The sequence below is a fragment of the Haliaeetus albicilla genome, chromosome 10 (genome assembly GCF_947461875.1).
Source record: "Haliaeetus albicilla chromosome 10, bHalAlb1.1, whole genome shotgun sequence".
Taxonomy (NCBI): Eukaryota; Metazoa; Chordata; class Aves; order Accipitriformes; family Accipitridae; genus Haliaeetus; species Haliaeetus albicilla.
In genome coordinates, this window is record NC_091492.1 from 11102448 (window position 1) to 11119921 (window position 17474).

The 17474-nt window shown below is 42.5% G+C and overlaps 1 protein-coding gene across 3 annotated transcripts in view; it reads left to right on the plus strand.

The window, feature by feature from the left end:
- Positions 1-23: 23 nt before the first annotated feature.
- The window catches only part of LOC104323513 (transcription initiation factor TFIID subunit 4), a 152468-nt gene continuing 135017 nt past the window's right edge, over positions 24-17474 (plus strand). Inside the window, exons 1-2 of one of the 3 annotated variants that reach the window (XR_011326489.1) lie at positions 24-1425; positions 5208-5380. Coding sequence is in view for 2 of the 3 variants with exons in the window: in XM_069793461.1 (XP_069649562.1) it covers positions 249-1425; positions 5208-5380 (1350 nt within the window). In the remaining variant the exon portion in view is untranslated. The remainder of the gene's footprint in view (positions 1426-5207; positions 5381-17474) is intronic. The other 2 variants (XM_069793461.1, XM_069793460.1) reach the window with 2 other exon arrangements.

Here is a 17474-nt window from a genome sequence, read left to right on the forward strand (position 1 = left end):
GCCGGGGTCCGCTCCCGGACCCTGCCGGCCCGCCTCCGCAGCAGCAGCGCTTGCGGACCTCACCGGTCGGCGGCGCGGACGGGCCCAGCCCCGGGGCGAGCGAGGACGCGGCGGCACTCGCCGGCGGCGCGCTCTGCCCCCGCCCCCGCGGCGGGGGAGGAGGAAGCCGGCCCCTCCCAGAATGCCTCGCGCGCGGCAGAGGCCGGCGCGCTTGCGCGCTGCGCGGCCGGCTCCCAGCTCAGCGCAAGATGGCGGCGGGCGCCTCGGACCCCCTGGAAGAGATGCTGCTCTTCTCCGAGGAGGTGGACGAGAAGGCGGTCAGCGACCTGGTGGGCTCCTTGGAATCGCAGCTGGCCGGCGGCCGGGGCTCCGCCGAGGCGCCCCAGCCCAGGACCTCCGCCCCGTCCCAGCAGCAGCAGCAGCAGCAGCAGCCGCAGCAGCAGCAGCAGCAGCAGCAGCACCAGGGGAGCCTAGCGGGGGGCAGCAGCCCCGTCCGGCAGCAGCAAGGGCATCCCGCGCCCCCTCCCGCTCCCGGGGCAGAGGAGGCGGCGGGGTGCCCCGGAGCCGCGGAGAGCCGAGCCCCTGCCCAGGGGCCGCTCCCGTCCCCCCCGGCGGCGGCAGCGGCGGCGGCGGCAGCGGCGGCGGCAGGGAGGGGAGTGAGTGTAAACAGTAGTAGTGTGCAGCAATCACATGGAGCGGCTCTCCTCGGCGGCGGCGGCGGTAGCCCCGCCGCGCCCGCCGCCCCTGCCCCGCCGCAGCCCGCCGCCCCCCCGCCCGCCGGCGCCCCTGCCCAGCCTGTCAACAACCATGTGGCTGCCGGCGCCGCTGCCCGGGACGCGGGGAGCCCCAGCCCCGGCGGCAGCCCGCCCGCCGCCGACAGCGCGCCGCCGCAGCGCGCCCAGACGGCGGCCGCCGCGGGGGGGAGCGGGACCCCGGCGGGGGGCGGCGGGCCGGCGGGAGCGGCGGAGGGCGCCGCCGCCACCGCCGCGCCGCTCCCCGGCGAGGCGGCGCCCAACGGGGAGGGCGCCGGGGGCCGGCCGGCGGCAGTCCCACCAGTCAGCAGCCACGGCAGAGCCGACGCCGCCACGGCGCAGACCAAGCCCGCGCACGGCCCGCTCCCCGCAGTAAACGCACTCAGTAACTCCGCCAGCCCCGCCGCCGTCCCGCCGGGACAGGGCTCGGTCGCCAACTGCGCCCCGCCGGCCCCCGCCGCCGCGGCCCCCGCCGCCCCGCCCAAGCCGGCGGTCAGCGCCGCGGGCGTCGCCAAGGCGGGCGCTGCCCTCCCCGTCGCCCCCGCGGCCCCCCAGGCCCTGTCGCCCCGGCCGGCGCTGGGCGCTGCCCCCAGGATCGTGGCCCCGCAGCTGATCGTGAGGCCGCCTCAGCAGACCACCATCCAGCTGCCCCCCGGCTTCACTATCCCGCCCGGTAAGTGGAACGCAGCCGTCGCGGGCTCGCCGCTCTTGCTAACCCTTTCTTCTTGGCCGAGGGATTTTGTGTGTGTGTGTGTGTGGGGGGGGTGTCCCAAAGTTGTCGCGGTGCCGCTGCTGGACGTGCTGGAGACAAAAGAAGAGCCACCTGTCTGAGAGCGACGTCGGACAAACGGGCTGCCGTTAATGAGGATGTAATTGGTACGGGACGGGCGGTTGCTGATGCAAAGCAGTTATGAGTGTTGGTTGACGAGTTACTGGGTTTGTCTTGGGGAGAGAGCGGCAGCCACGCTAAGGTGTTTTGTAGTGGTGTAGTTGCGCATGAGGTAGAAAGCTGGGGTGGTAGCGAAGGGTAATTTTATCCGCGTTTCGAAGGACTCTGTTTTCTGCTGTACTCTTGATAGTTTCGAAAAGTTTTCCTTCTCCAAAGAGTGTCTTCTGCCGTGAATCGGGTGGCAAGATACGGGCCAATTTGTGTAATTTAATCTAAAATTTGTGATTTCGGTGAGTGTGATGGTGTCAGTCTCCACTGCATCTGGGCAGTCTTCACATCACTGGATTTTACTTTTAACTCTGAAGTAACCGTTACGTCCTCTTAGTTTCTTAACTTCCATTTACTAAAAATGTAAGTTCAGCAAGGTTGCTAACTAACCAGAACAGCATCCCCTTCATCCTAGTGATTCCTACTCTAACTGTGTATTGTTTTATCTGAAATTTTGAAGAGTTCTGTGGTCCCCTCCTTGGCTTTCCATGTTGCAAAAAGTTGGTGACTTTGTGCCTTCTTGATTTAGGAGATGATTTAACGTTTGAACTGATTTTTATTTTTTGCTATTAATAGCATGATAATATGCGGAGCTGTTGATGTAGTCTGACATAACTTCTTCCACTGTGTTTCTTACAATATTTGATATTGGCTAAGCGGAGCAAAAATCCGATGGTGTAGAAGCTTGCTTCTAAGTGAACTTCCAGTAGCTGGGTATTTGGCTATAGTTCATGAAAGTCCTGCTCCATGTTCTAATGCTCCAAACATAAAAACCTCAGTGGTTTCAGGAAGCCCTAACTAATTTGAAACAGGTAAGAGGTTGCTATTCAGACTATATTAGCACCTTTAGCCTTTGATTTTCCGTTGTTAATCTGTTTGATAATCACTATACACACGTGATAATGTGTATCATAACTTTGCATACTCTTACTGAAGTTTCTTGTGTCAATACTTTGTTCTGCTACTTAATTTTCAAAGAGAAGAGGCAAAACAGCCCTTGAAAGCAAGCTGGTCCAAGATGTAGAAAATGTTATGGAAATAATACTGTGGAAAGCTATAATTTGATTTTATTACAAGGTAGTTTGAAATCCATTAAATTTGCATAAACATGAAGAGAGTATGTTCTAAAGTGAAGTTATACAGAAAATACAATGTTATTTTTTACTTTATACTCTTCAAATTGGTAGATCCTTTATAATTAATTTTGAAACTCCTGTATTGTAAACTTCTGTTTAAAGCAGAAATTTAGAATCAGGTTTTGAGAGTAGGTTATTTTAGCATGTAACGTTCATAAGTTGTGTATTTCATCTTTACGTGGCTGACAGTAAGGAAAAATTAATCTCGTAATTTAACCAGATTCTAATATGTACATACTGCTCAGTAAAAGAAATTTCAAGTCCTTCAAACCGAATTAAAACATAACATTAATACATGAACATTTAGCAGCAATTATGTCTGCAACTTTTAATGAAGTTGTGTGGCATGTGTTGCAATTAATTTGTCCTTTCTATTAAATTCTTCTAAATTCAGAATTAGTTTCAGAAAATTGGAAGATAAATTAATAACACACCTGTGAGTCCGTGTAACGCAAATAGAATGTGTATTTTTTAATGCGTGGTAGCCATTATCCTATGAGGATTTTTACATAAGGTTCACAACATAATCAGAGAAGTGACACCTGTTTAGCCTGTTGGCAGTGTACTAGTATTTGTGTGTCCAGATAGTTTAAGAATGGCATATACCAAATACATCATCTGCTTACAGAACTTGCTACAAATACAAGCTGTGAGGTTTGGTGCTTCAATGGCTAGTGGACCTTAAAAGATATATTTTAAAAGAGTTTTTATGGGTTTCTTTCAACTTCTCTTTTAAAAATTACTCTCTGGGCTTTGAAAGAGGCCTGTGATCATGGCTTTTGGATGTGGTCCTTGCTGTCACTCTCTATGCCTTTTACCTTAAAGCTTGATTTCCACAAATCTTAAGTTTGTAGTGGCAGAAATTTGCCTTCTGTTTGTGCTTTTAGCAGTGAAGGTTGGCTGGAAGCACCTAAGACTATGTGAGTGAGGGCTTTTATTGGTGCTGATGTTCACTCACATGTTCATGCCAGGATTGGGATTTGTGTTTCTGTGTCAGAGACTGAAAGAAAGACTTTCCTGGTATAGGTTACTTCTAAAATTTGTTACTTGCTATAATACTGTTCGGATTTCTTCATCCTCATGGTATGTTGCAAACCATGTCCCTTTACTGAGGTGTGGTTTTTTTTCTGGGAAGTTAATAATTAGAAGTGGATGTATGCTTTTACCTTCTTCATTTTCCCTTTACATGTTAAAAAATATATGTGAAGCAAGTTGCACATAGAGGTAAGTTGTAGAAAAAACGTCTACTGACTCTGTTATCAGCAGAATAAAAGTGACTTCCTAGATTCTTATTTTTTGGTTCTTCAGTAGTTGCAGGCAAGATGTTTTTCTGTTTACAGACCCATTATATCCTATCTAGTTTAAATGATTAAAATGTATTCTGGAACTAACTTGGAATTTCTTTTTAAATAATCTGGCTGGGCAGCAGCTTCTTAGTTCTGAGTGAGCTAGAGGAAGCACATTACATGCTTTGCAGTGATCTTGAATAAGTGTGAAGCTCCAGGTGATCCAGGGACCAACGTAGCCCTTGTCTCCCCTTTTCTGACCTGCTGATTGTGGAAAACTTACGGCAAAACTTGATGGCACTGGCTCTGTTGTGTAGAAGGCCTCTATTTGCGAAATGTGTTACCAGAAAACAGTCTAAAAATATTATCACTTACTTCCAGGAAGTGTTAGAAAACACTTGCCAAGTACTCTGTTAATTTTAAAACAATTAATTTGGTGTTTTCCTAAAATATCTGCACTTTTATCGTTTTGTGCTGAGGAGCGGTTGTGTTGGTTCTCTGCATTTGACAATGTCTAAACCACAGGTAGTGCCTCCCAGTACAGTGATGGTGGGTACCAAATAAATTCATGTGTTAATGCTTGATGATTAACTAAATCCCAAATACTGTATACTCGGAAATGTGTCTGGCGTAATGTTTGCATGTACACATCCCCTAAAGCTGTTGTTTTAGTAAAGCTCTCATGTCATTGTCCCTGGTATGTTCATACTGAATTCTGTTCTTAGCTACTGGATTGTTGTTATAGTTTACTTTTAATGAATATTTCTTTCTAATTTTATTCTGCTGACCCTGGCTAGGCTGCTGAAAGTGGCTGTGTGCCTATACACTCAAGTGATCATTTTTTTCATCACTGTTACCCATAAACTGCAGTTATTTGAATTCCAAATTGAACTAGGTGTTAGTTTTTGTCTGCTAGTAGGGGCTCCTTTTCTTCTTTGAAACAAAATCTCATGTTACACCAGAATAAAAAAAAATACAGTATAAAGAAAAACGTACAGAGCTATACATTAATTTTATTCTGTGTTCCGTAGTTAGGTATTCTTTATATGTTATTCTTCATATTATTGTTTAGTTATTGCTACTTTGTTCTCATTAGGTATGGTCTTGGTGCGCACGGATGCTGGACAGCTTGTAATGGTGCCTCAGCAGGCTCTAGCACAGGCTCAAATGCAGGCTCAAGTACAGACACAGGGACAGGGTCCTGCCAGCATTTCGCCTAGACTTTCAGTGCCCACAACTGGCCCTGTTTTTCGCCTATCAACAGCTCAGGTATGTCTGGCTTGATTTCACTTTTGTGCGTTACGTTTGCCTCTGTCTTACACATTATTAGCTCATATGTTTTTGCAAATATGCTTTCCTCCCCTTCTTTTTCCCGTGAAAACAGGAAGTACTTATTCAAATGCATTTTATTTTCTGAGGCCTAGGAATTTTTTTTTGTATTTCAGAAAAAATCTCTCAAGACCTAGTTCAGACTGTGAGATCGTTGGGGGCTAGAAGGCTCATTCTTAGCCAGAACTTAGTTTGGACTGGTTCAGTAAGTGCCTCTTGTTCCTCTGAATCGGAAGCATTGTGATATCCCAGCATGCTGAATGGATGCACGGGATAGCTAGATTTCACAAGAAATTAGGAAAGAAAAAGCCAAGCACATTCAATGCAAGGATTTGCAATAATTAGCTTTTTCTAATATACTTTATTCAAAAGAAAGGTTTGATTCCTTTGATTTACCTCTGGGTGTGATCTGTCTACGCTTAGATTTGTCTGTGTCGTGTCTACATTTCCTTTTTTACGTGGATTGATAGGATGGCATGCTTTCCTACCCCACACTCTTCAGTGGAGAGTGTTTATTTCAACTCAGAACTGGTTTATTTTCAAGGGTGAAGATGTATTGTGTTTTAAATTACTTGGTAGGCTGCCCTGGTTTAAAGTTTTGTAGGGAGCCTCTTTAGCTTTGGGCCATTTGGGGCTAGAGCTGAACTATCTTACTAAAAAATAGAGGCAAACATCTTTGGATGTTAGTACAGGGTAGTTGTGCCATAATAACAATAGGCAGAGTTTAAGGTAGTTTTGCCTAAGGTCTGTGTTTGCAGAAGCAGTAAGTAATTCTGAGTAGAAATTGATGAATAGGGTGCCTTTGTAATTTTTTTAATTGATTGTTGTATAGGTTGCCTGAAATAACTTAAACATGTATTTCCTGATGTTTAACATTTGATTACTGTCCCATTATATGCTTTGTGCATTACACCGTAGTTATAGTCTAAAACATTATTAATTCAAAACTGAAAACCATGATACACTTTTCAGAAGTGAAGGAAGCCAGAATAAAATTGGAGAATTGAAAATAAATTAATAATGTGAGGCGACCTAGAACACAGAGTAGCCAACTAGAAAGTAAGTTTTAGAAACGAGTGTCATTAGGAATATTGTAGCTCAATGGATTGTATCTCAGGAGAGACAAAAATAAAAGCCTGGAACCACTTGAAGAGCTTTATGCTCTTAGAAAACAGGTAAGTGCAGTATTGGATGGAATTTGTAAAAGAAGTATTCACAGAAGGCAGCTATTTAATGTTTAAATTTGTGATATCTGGTAGGATAAGAAGACTCGTAGAAGCCTTCAAAGATAAATGTATGTCAGGAAAAATAAACACAGAGATAAGCCTGTGTTAATTTCGAGGGGTTTTTTTACTAGTTTAATGACAACAAAAATCCAGACAAGTGCTTCTTTTGAGTTTGTATGTTTGTTTTTGGTTGTTTGGGGCTTTCTTTTTAAGTACAACCAGCTCTTTAGCAGTGACTACAAAGGACTGTATAGCACACATTCTAGCAGTGGATCTTGAGACAAGTGCATAGCATAAATGCGAAACAGAAATTGTGGGGTGGGACGGGACTGTACCAAGAATATGATCTCAGTCTGTTAAAATGAGTTAGTTTTAGCTGTTTGTTTCATACTGCTAGTTTTCATGTAACTTTAATTGCTGTGGCCAGCATGCAGAATTAAAATTCAGAGTGGGAACATTTATAGGAAATTAAATATTAACAAATTGTCTGTAGTTTGAAAACATTTGAGGAATACATCTTTATTATACATAGAATCTTAGGAAGCATACAAAAATGTAGACCCGACTGCTTGGCTGTGTGCGTTCAGTCTTTATTAGAAGACTGGAGTTTGGATTCCAAAGTCAGCCTTCAGATGTGTGCACAGCAAATGTTGGGGGTTGATCATGTTGGCCATAGGCAGCTGTTCTTTAGTTATATGAAGCAGTTAAGGTTGCAGAAAGGTGTAATCTGACTTGCTGGATTTATATAAATATAAAACTGTGAGGATACTGAATGTTCATGTGTTTGTAGAGATATATAAAATCTGAAAGAGTTCAGGTATTAGAAAGATGTAATTGTTCTTGTGCAGGGTTCTGCCCAGATAAATACCCCGCTGCATTGTAGGTATTCCTTTACACTTGTTAGTGCTAATAAGCTGGTTGAGAATAGAGGAAACCAGCAAGGCCTTATGAATGATGAATGTCTTACAGGATGCAAAAGTTTGATTATTTTAGCATAGTGGGATTAGAATCATGGTATTTTAGCTTGTCAGGATTCATCTCTGTTGACAGATCGTTCTGGTAGCTGGCCAAACTATACTGCATCATTTCTTTATTTGTTATAATTAACAAGGATGAGAAATAATACTGTCCTTGGGAAATCTACATTGAACTTCTATGACTCTGCATGTGATCTGCAGACTCTTCTTTCATTTTGACGGTGCTTATGTTTTATATATCTTTGACCTTAGAGTGTACTTTAAAAGTGATGGTTGACAGCCTTTTAAAACCAGGTTGTAAAGGTTTAAATTCTAAAGGTTTATCATACCAGAACTAGACACTAGACTTTTATTTGATTAGGTAGATGGTTTATAACCAGAGAGTATTCATTGGCTTTCTGGAGGAAATTTCCAATGACAAATATTATGCTAAGGTTTTAGAATTGTCAGTTATTTGTTCGAGTAGTCATTATGATTAATCAAGAAAAGGGATCAAATTCTAAAATACAGAAAATTGTGTGTCTTGAAAAAAATTTTTTCAGTGAGTTTATAATTAAGCTTTTTTTCTTGCAGAATCAAATTCTGATGTGTCAGAAAGCTAAATTGTGTGAATTAAAATTTGCAGTAGAAATTTACAATGTATGGAAAATAGTGTCTTATGTTTCTATGTCTATAAAGTGTAATATTCAAGAGTCCTAGTCTCCACTGTGAAACTCAGAAAAATTGTGTATGCCATTAGCTCAGGACAGACAACATAAACTTTAATTGCTTGAGTCCTGCAAAATAGTTTGCAAGATTGATGAACATTGCAGGCTATGCAGTTTTAACCTCTAGAACATCAAATACCTCTCTCTCCGATATGTTAGTGGAATTGATTGTTATTTTATTGCGCAGAGCTCAAATTTACTATTGTGTTTGTATTCAGTTATTTTAGGATAGCTTTATTTGGATTAAAATGCAGGGTGCTTTAAATGTGTAGAGTTTAGCGATGTATTTCAGGGAGTTTGTGTTTTACTCTGCTTTTACCTATGTAGAAAGTCTATGCGGGTGGAAATTTGCAGTCTGCCGTAAGTATTCTAGGAAATAGTATCTTACTATGAAGAACATGTCAGAAAAAGGCATAGCTTTCATGCTTCATAGGTATTATGGTTGCTTTTCTTGAGATTGTCCTAATTTCTAGGCAGTGTCAAGTGTCACAAGTTACTCAGCAAAGTGATTGTTTTCAGTGTTAATTTGTATATACGCTGTAAATAATTACTGTGTTAAGAAAATGTATTATGAGCTATGTAGTTAGATGTAAAACACAGGTTATTAAATAACATGCCAAAGAAATTGCAAAAGCTGACAGTTAGTTTTGGCAACTCATTAAGAAGTGTTGAGAGTGATAACTGGAGAATATAAGATGAATTATGAATTAATTTTTTTTAAAATTACAAGTAAGATTCTCTGAAAAATTATCAAAGTGTTCATCTAAATTTGAAAGCTCTTTGAATCTCTCAGCTTAACAACTAAGGTAATTCCTCCTTCACTCTCAAAAAAGGAGGAGGAGAAAACAAGGCAATGTTTTAAATGTTCTTAAATGAGAATGACTTGATTGATACCTACAGAGCTGTCCAGATTCTAAACTACTTCTGCAGCCCCATAATACAGTGAGATTTTTTTTCTCTCGTATCCCAGGGCCATCATTTCCTACATCTTCTTACAGCTGTTTGGGAGGAAAAAAATCAGGTTTCCCATGAAAATTCCTCTAGCTTCTGCAGCCGGGCATATATCCAGGACAGTATATGAGGAAGGAGACACCTTTCTCTAGGAACAATGGAAGCTGCTGAAATAGAAAAACCGTAGTCTGTTTTCCCTTAGGATTTAGTATATGGGTGTGATGGGTTGACCCTGGCTGGACGCCAGGTGCCCACCAAAGCCGTTCTATCACTCCCCCTCCTCAGCTGGACCGGGGAGAGAAAAATATAACAAAAAGCTTGCGGGTCGAGATAAGGACAGGAGAGATCATTCACTAATTACCGTCACGGGCAAAACAGACTCAGCTTAGGGAAAATTAGCTCAATTTATTACAAATCAACCAGAGTAAGGTAAATGAGAAATAAAACGAAATCTCAGAACACCTTCCCTCCACCCCTCCCTTCTTCCCGGGCACAACTTCACTCCCGGATTTCTCCACCAAGCCCCCCCAGCGGCACAAGGGGGACAGGGATGGGGTTTACGGTCATCACACGTTATTTTCTGCCGCTTCACCTCCTCAGGGCGAGGGCTCATCACACTCTTCCCCTGCTCCAGCGTGGGGTCCCACCCACGGGAGACAGTCCTCCACGAACTTTCTCCAACGTGGGCCATTCCCACGGGCTGCAGTTCTTCACAAACTGCTCCAGCATGGGTCCTTTCCACGGTGTGCAGTCCTTCAGGAGCACACTGCTCCAGCGTGGGTCCCCCACGGGGTCACAAGTCCTGCCAGAAAACCTGCTCCATGGGCTCCTCTCTCCACAGATCCGCAGGTCCTGCCAGGAGCCTGCTCCAGCGTGGGGTTCCCACGGGGTCACAGCCTCCTTCGGGAACCCACCTGCTCCGGTGTGGGGTTCCCACGGGGTCACAGCCTCCTTCGGGAACCCACCTGCTCCGGCATGGGGTCCTCCCCGGGCTGCAGGTGGAGATCTGCTCCACTGTGGACCTCCCTGGACTGCAGGGGGACAGCCTGCCTCACCAGGGTCTTCCCCACGGGCTGCAGGGGAATCTTCGCTCCGGCGCCTGGAGCATCTCCTCCCCTTCCTTCTGCACTGACCTTGGTGTCCGCAGGGTTGTTTCTCTTACATGTTCTCACTCCTCTCTCTGGCGGCTGTTTTTCTCCCTGTCCCAACTTTTTTCCTTCTTAAAAATGTTATCAGAGAGGCGTTACCACTATCACTGATTGGCTCGGCCTTGGCCGGCGGCGGGTCCATCTTAGAGCCGGCTGGTATGGGCTCGCTCTTGAACACAGGGGAAGCTTCCAGCAGCTTCTTACAGGAGCCACCCCTGTAACCCCCCCCCCCGCTACCAAAACCTTGCCACACGAAACCAGTACAATGGGCTTAGGATAATGCTTTCCTTAAAGACAGTGGCTTTATCCTTACATGTTTCATTGCTGAAGGTTCAGAAGTCAAATGTTTGTATACAGTAGTATTTACCGTTGTAGGGAATTGATACAGCCATCCCTCTTCCCTTCCTAAGTTTAAAAAAAAGGTACATTTTGATTGCAGTGTGAAACACAAAAGTTCAGAAAGATTAAGATACATAACTTCCCATTCATCCTACATTAATCTCTTCTGTACACGTGCAGTGAATTACAGTCTTTGCATGATAAATGCACAAAGATAAAAGCTTCAGCTAGGCAATCAAGGCACACAATTGGTGTTGCACAGCAGACTATCTGACGTTTCTTAAATTTCAAGTGCTTGGCTTTGCTATTTAAGTTGTTTGACTTCTATTGTTTGTAATGCCTTTATCTCATTTTTTGTAGCTTTTAGGAGTAGAGGATGTAAGCGAATGTAGTACAGCTTTGGGAACAATTTTGCATTAGGTTCTTGGAAGAAGATAGGCAAATCCATTTTGAAAGGAAGACGGGTTCTTCTTGACTCTTAGGTGGGGTAATCTTTGATTAGACATTTAGTTATGCTTCTCTCAATTGCTGCTGTGTAAAATGGGAATACAATCTGCTTGTTTCAATTCCTAGTGGAATTCTGGAAAACTGGCTAATTGGGATAAGCAAGTACCTTGTAGGAAGGGTCTCAGTTCTGATCAGTTTAATGCCAAGCTCAAAGGCTCTGGAGCATAGGCATGTGTCCCAAAATGATGGACTATGTCTGAAGCACAGAGTTAGAAGTACTGAAATGGATTCAGTCAAAAGAATCAGAATCTGAAAATAACAGAATAGTACAGAGAAAGCAGTAATTGAGAGAAGTACCTGTAATAGGAAGATGTACTTCATATTTTAATGATCTTTTACATTTACAGTCTTTCTGGTTTCTTTAAGTAAAATATTCAAGAAAAGCATGAATAGGTAGAATTGTACCATATAATAGTTTTAGTATAGGTCCAATTATAAGATTCTATAGGACTGTGATGGGGGGATATTAACTACAGCTAACTATGCTTTGTTTTTTTAAAGGCAAAAATCATTGCAAAATATTCAGGTATATAAAACCAAAACATTTTTCATATTGTGAATATAAATTCATCTTATTGGTGCAGCTGTGAGAGGCTTGCCTTTTTTAAATTGGTATCTCATGTTTTACATGGAAGTACTCGGTCTTCCATGACTATTATTTTATAATAATCTTTTGATGCATTAAGAAATACAATTTTGTTGTACTGTGAATGCTTTTTCAGTGATAACGTGCTTGTTTGAAAAAATGTATTTAATGAAATAAAAAAAGATTTGGATGTTTAAAGCAAACATTGGTTTGAGTTAACTGTGTGTAATTTTGGGTGAACAATTTTCTCTTTCCTCATGATTTTAGTTTCCTTTTTAGTTTTTGATTCACATTAATTTTAGCTGAATATTAAAAAATTATTAAAGTTGCCAAAAATTTATCTGCTATAGGATCTTAGTTAAGGTACAGGATTTTTAGGAAACAAGCTATAATTTGATGGAACTTTGGTTGATCTTATAAAATTTTGTTATTTGACCTGCTTGTAATACAAGAATACATAAGCATGGATTTGCTTGCATTACGATATTCTTCAGAGATAATAAGTAGATTCGGAAGTCTTTTGAAACTGATTATTTGGATTGCATTAAATTTTTGCCTCCGTATCTTGTTTTGAAGCTTATACTTGTGAAATTATGAAAAATAGGTAGGTGCTGCCATCTAGTTTTTCTTTGCTGCGCTTCTTTTTTTATCAGCATTTTTCATTTGTACTGTTTATGGCTTTTCATGCTTTTGATGCAGATTTTGTTTGCTGGTTTTCAGTGTCTTAATACCGAGTTGGGTTTACATTCATAAGCAAAAAGCAAAAAATAAATTACTTATAATTTTAATTAAAAATAATTTAAAATATTAGTTACAAAATTAAAGTGCTGCTGTACACCAAGGATCTAAAGTGAGTATCATACCGGGAAGACCAATATTAGCCTCGCCCATAATATTTTATTACGGAGTATCTGTTATTGGAACTTTCAAATCAGCTATATATTGGAATTTTCATGAGACAGCTGCTGAAGATGGATTTGGTCTTAAGAGTTTATTAATGTTTTTGTTTCAAGCTTGATTCAGGATGTGTTTTCCAGTATTAAGTTGCTTTGTATATATTTAATGATCAGAAAAAGTAGTGTAAAATTACCTGTAAAGTTTGATGGTTGAGTGCAAATATTTAGGCACATAAGTGGGCTACTTGACAATTCTTCTGCTACAAATATGGTTACCAATCACTTGAATTTTGTTTTCATTGCATAAATAGTCTGATCAATATATATCTATGTATTTTTAAGAAAATGATAATTCTAGCTTTGTTTTTTCTTGCTTTAGGCATTTTTCTAACTTATACTCTTCCGAATTTCAGGTTCATGATATAAACTTTACTGATTTGCTTTCTATGTTTTGATACTCACTTTCTGTTAAGTTTCACTTTACCATCCTTCTTTAAAATGAAAAAACAATGTCTTTTGAACTTGCGAAAAGTGCTGAATCATCTGCTTTGGAAGTGGCTACATTTTTGCTATGAAATATGCTCAATGCAGGCAGCAGCAGCTTAGTCTTTGCCATCACGTGTGATGTTGAGAGCAGTTCTCAACTTGGCTGACGTTTCACAAGCTGCTGTTCTTGCTGAAGCAGAGCCTTTCAAATCTCAGATAGTTCTGATAATATGCTATGCCTGTATTTTCAGCAGTGTTTATATTTTTATGTTGTTTTTTAGTTTTGGTAATCTTTTTTCTTGTTTATTGATCTCTCCCCCCTTTTTTTTTTTTTTACTGTTTTTCACACCCTTAGTGCTTTTCTGACAAATGTTTTACTTTTTGCAGAAATTTTAAGCAAATTGATAAATCTTTGTTGTTGCCTGAGGTGCATTACCATTATTATCAAATAAGCTATTCTATACTATTCCTTTTGTATAGACAGTTTTGGGGCTTCTTGTGCAATATTCTGGAGAAGACATTTGTGTTAGTAGGGCAGATAGGTTGGAAGGTCAGAGAAAGTAGAAAATGTGTGGTCTTGACTGTGCTTTAACCACAAAAACCTTTTCCTTCCTTCCCTTCATGGTGAGTGAATCTTTTCTGTATAAGCAGATAATAAGTTCTCACTACTTAAAAATTCTACTGTTTACATTTTCATAGCATTAACATATCTTTTAAAACTTTTTAGAAAACACTTAAACATTAGTAAGGCTGTAAAATTAAACATGCAAAGATTAGGAAATGCTATAAAGAAGGTTCCTGAGCAATCTAATAGTGGCTCCCGTGTGCATATGCATTATGCTGCATGACCAGATACTACTGTTATTTTTAATTTCTACAGTGTGTAGGCTGGACAGTCTTAATTAATGAAGAATTATGTAATATTTTTTCTCCATTGTTCAGTGGGTTGCTTCAGGCTTATTTGCTGCACACTATCTAAGCCCCCCTCTGAAGTGGGACTTAATAACCAAGCAGGTTTTTTTTGTGAAGCTTATCCCTATAACAACTTTCTCAACAATGCAGTTAAGGGGATTATTAGCCTCTTTTTATAAGTAGAAAACAGAGCGTAATTGTCTCTATTTTAAATATAAAATTAAAAATACTGATTAATTTTTTGTGTTCAGTTTGACTTCATTGTCTTCAGTTGCGGCCATGACCGCTCCTGGTCATAAACCCCACATTTCAGGTTGGGCACTCATAAATACGTGGTGTAAGAGTATTGGTTACAATAGATTATCTATATTCACATGCATCACAAGCTCAGAGCAATTGAGGCAGGGTTAGAATCTAATTGTAGTGCCAAAATTCAGCTGCTTTTTATCCACCAGATTCTTTGGATGAATCCTAGAGTATAGATGGGACTAGCCACTTCACCAGAGAATGAGAAGATACTTTGATAATGGATTATATAGGTACTTTCTTACACCAACAGGATGCTGAGACTCCAGAGGTAGGGGTTTTGGACTTGGAACCCCTGGTTTCTGAAGATTTTCTTTGGTGGCCCCAGGCTCCTCTACATGTCTTGTCTAATTGCTCCCAGTCCTGTGTCTTCCTCCTCCGTTGTTCTTCTAGTTCATGAACCCAAAAGGGACGTCACGAATATGAGGAACACAGCAGCGTCTCCCTGCTTTGGGTTCCGATGCTTGACTCCAGTGATGCTGTGGTGTCCCAGAGCTGTGGTGGCAATGAAGGTTCTGCTTCTGTTGGCTGACTTGTTAGAGATTCTGCCTTAAGTAATTTTCTGCAATTGTGTGCAAATGTCAACTTTTTAAAGGGTTAGTACTTGGGCTCAATTTGGCTGTATTTTTACCAGACTGAAAAAAATCAAATCCCTGACATACGAATTGCTCTGCATCTGACGTTTGAGTGTGTGTTCTAGATGAACCATAACCAAAAGAATTGAGAGGCAGTCAATAGGCATGTGAAGTTTCTTCATGAACTCTTTAGAGGTTTGACAGAATTTTAAGTATCAGAAAACAGAGTTTGGTAATCGGGAGTGTTATGATACATTAATAGTAGGTAGGGCTACCAGCCATGCCTATAAGAAAGGTTGTATAAATTAGTTACTCTAAAATGATGTGGTGGGTTGACCCTGGCTGGATGCCAGGTGCCCACCAAAGCCGCTCTATCACTCCCCCCACAGCTGGACAGGGAAGAGAAAATATAACGAAAGGCTCATGAGTCGAGATAAGGACAGGGAGAGATCGCTCACCAATTACTGCCGTGGGCAAAATAGACTCGACTTGGGGAAAATGAATTTAATTTATTACCCATCAAATCAGAGTAGGTCAATGAGAAATAAAACCAAATCTTAAAAACACCTTTCCCCTACCCCTCCCTTCTATCCTGGGCTTATCTTTACTCCCGATTTTCTTTACCTCCTCCCTGCCAGCAGCGCAGGGGGACGGGGAATGGGGGTTGGGGTCAGTTCATCACACGTTGCCTCTGCCGCTCCTTCCTCCTCAGGGGGAGGACTCCTCACGCTCTTCTCTTCCTCCAGCGTGGGTCCCTTCCCTGGGCTGCAGTCCTTCAGGCACAGACTGCTCCAGCGTGGGTCCCCCATGGGGTCACAAGTCCTGCCAGAAGACCTGCTCCAGCGTGAGCTCCTCTCTCCATGGGGACACAGGTCCTGCCAGGAGCCTGCTCCAGTGTGGGCTTCCCACAGGGTCACAGCCTCCTTTGGGCATCCCCCTGCTCCGGTGTGGGGTCCTCCACGGGCTGCAGGTGGAGATCTGCTCCACCGTGGACCTCCCTGGGCTGCAGGGGGACAACCTGCCTCACCATGGTCTTCCCCACGGGCTGCAGGGGAATCTTCGCTCCGGTGCCTGGAGCATCTCCTCCCCCTCCTTCTTCACTGACCTTGGTGTCTGCAGGGTTGTTTCTCTCACATCTTCTCACTCCTCTCTCCGGCTACAGTTGCACAGGTTTTTTTTACCCCCTTCTTAAATACATTATCCCAGAGGTGCTACCACCATCGCTGATGGGCTTGGCCTTGGCCACTGGTGGGTCTGTCTTGGAGCTGGCTGGCATTGGCTCTGTCGGACATAGGGGAAGCTTCTAGCAGCTCCTCACAGAAGCCACCTCTGTAGCTCCCCTGCTACCAAAACCTTGCCTCACAAACCCGATACAAATGAGTTACCAGATTTGATGTTTAGCCTATGCTTCTGCCATTGTCTGTGATCCCACTTTAATTTTTTTTCTTTGTTAAACACTGTCTTCTATTGTTTGAGGCATCAGGGCATCTCAGCATGGCCTATTTTATTTGTAAGAAGTCTTCTGGATTAATGGTTAAAAATAAAATTGACTTTTATTTCATATTTTGCAAATTTAAATATGAACTTAAAGGTCATATTCTGTTAAAATTAAGTTTTGTGTAATACCTAGTGAAGCCATGTTGTGGAAGACGCATAAAGAGGTGTCATGATGTGTATCATGATAACCTTGCCCCTGCTTTTGTGTTAATGTTTGTTAAAATGCTATTGGCATATTTTCTTTCTTCCTTGTGTGGTTGATAGTGGCCAAGTTTATTGACAGGGCTGATCATGAAAAAATATATGCAGCATACTTGTCAAAAGTAAGCTCTCTTGCTTTGTAGTGCAGACTGTGTTGCTGGTACCCTCAGCGTTCATCAGTAGGTGGTACTATAGTACAAAATACAAGTATACCACAAACCTCTTTCCAAGGATTTACATACATCAGTGTACCAACTTGTGGCAGTTTAAATTGTCTTGATTTTATAAAGCTGTGAGTACACAATGCAGTCCCTAAAACTGGTGTAGTCGTGCCTTTGCAGTGACAGATAATCCCTGGATATTTTGGCGTATTTTCTCCATGTTCAAGTGGCCTGCTTTTTCAAATGCAGCCTTGTATATTCCTTCGACTATAGAAGCAGCTTGTTTGTGCACAGCAGGTACAATGTGATTTGCTCCTGTTTACGTCTTGAGCTTTGCCTCTCTATTATTCACATGTCCAGAGCTCTGGGGAGAAGGTCTACATAGGAAAGTGAAGATGTAGTTATTTAGGGAGTGAATTTCCAGGATACAGAGTAATTCCATGCTGATTTCTTCGGTGAACAGTTCTAATGTGCACTGACTGTCTTTGTGGAAGTGACTTGTTGCACCCTGAAACTGGAGTCACTTGCATTATCTGCATGACTTGTGCAGGCAGAACGA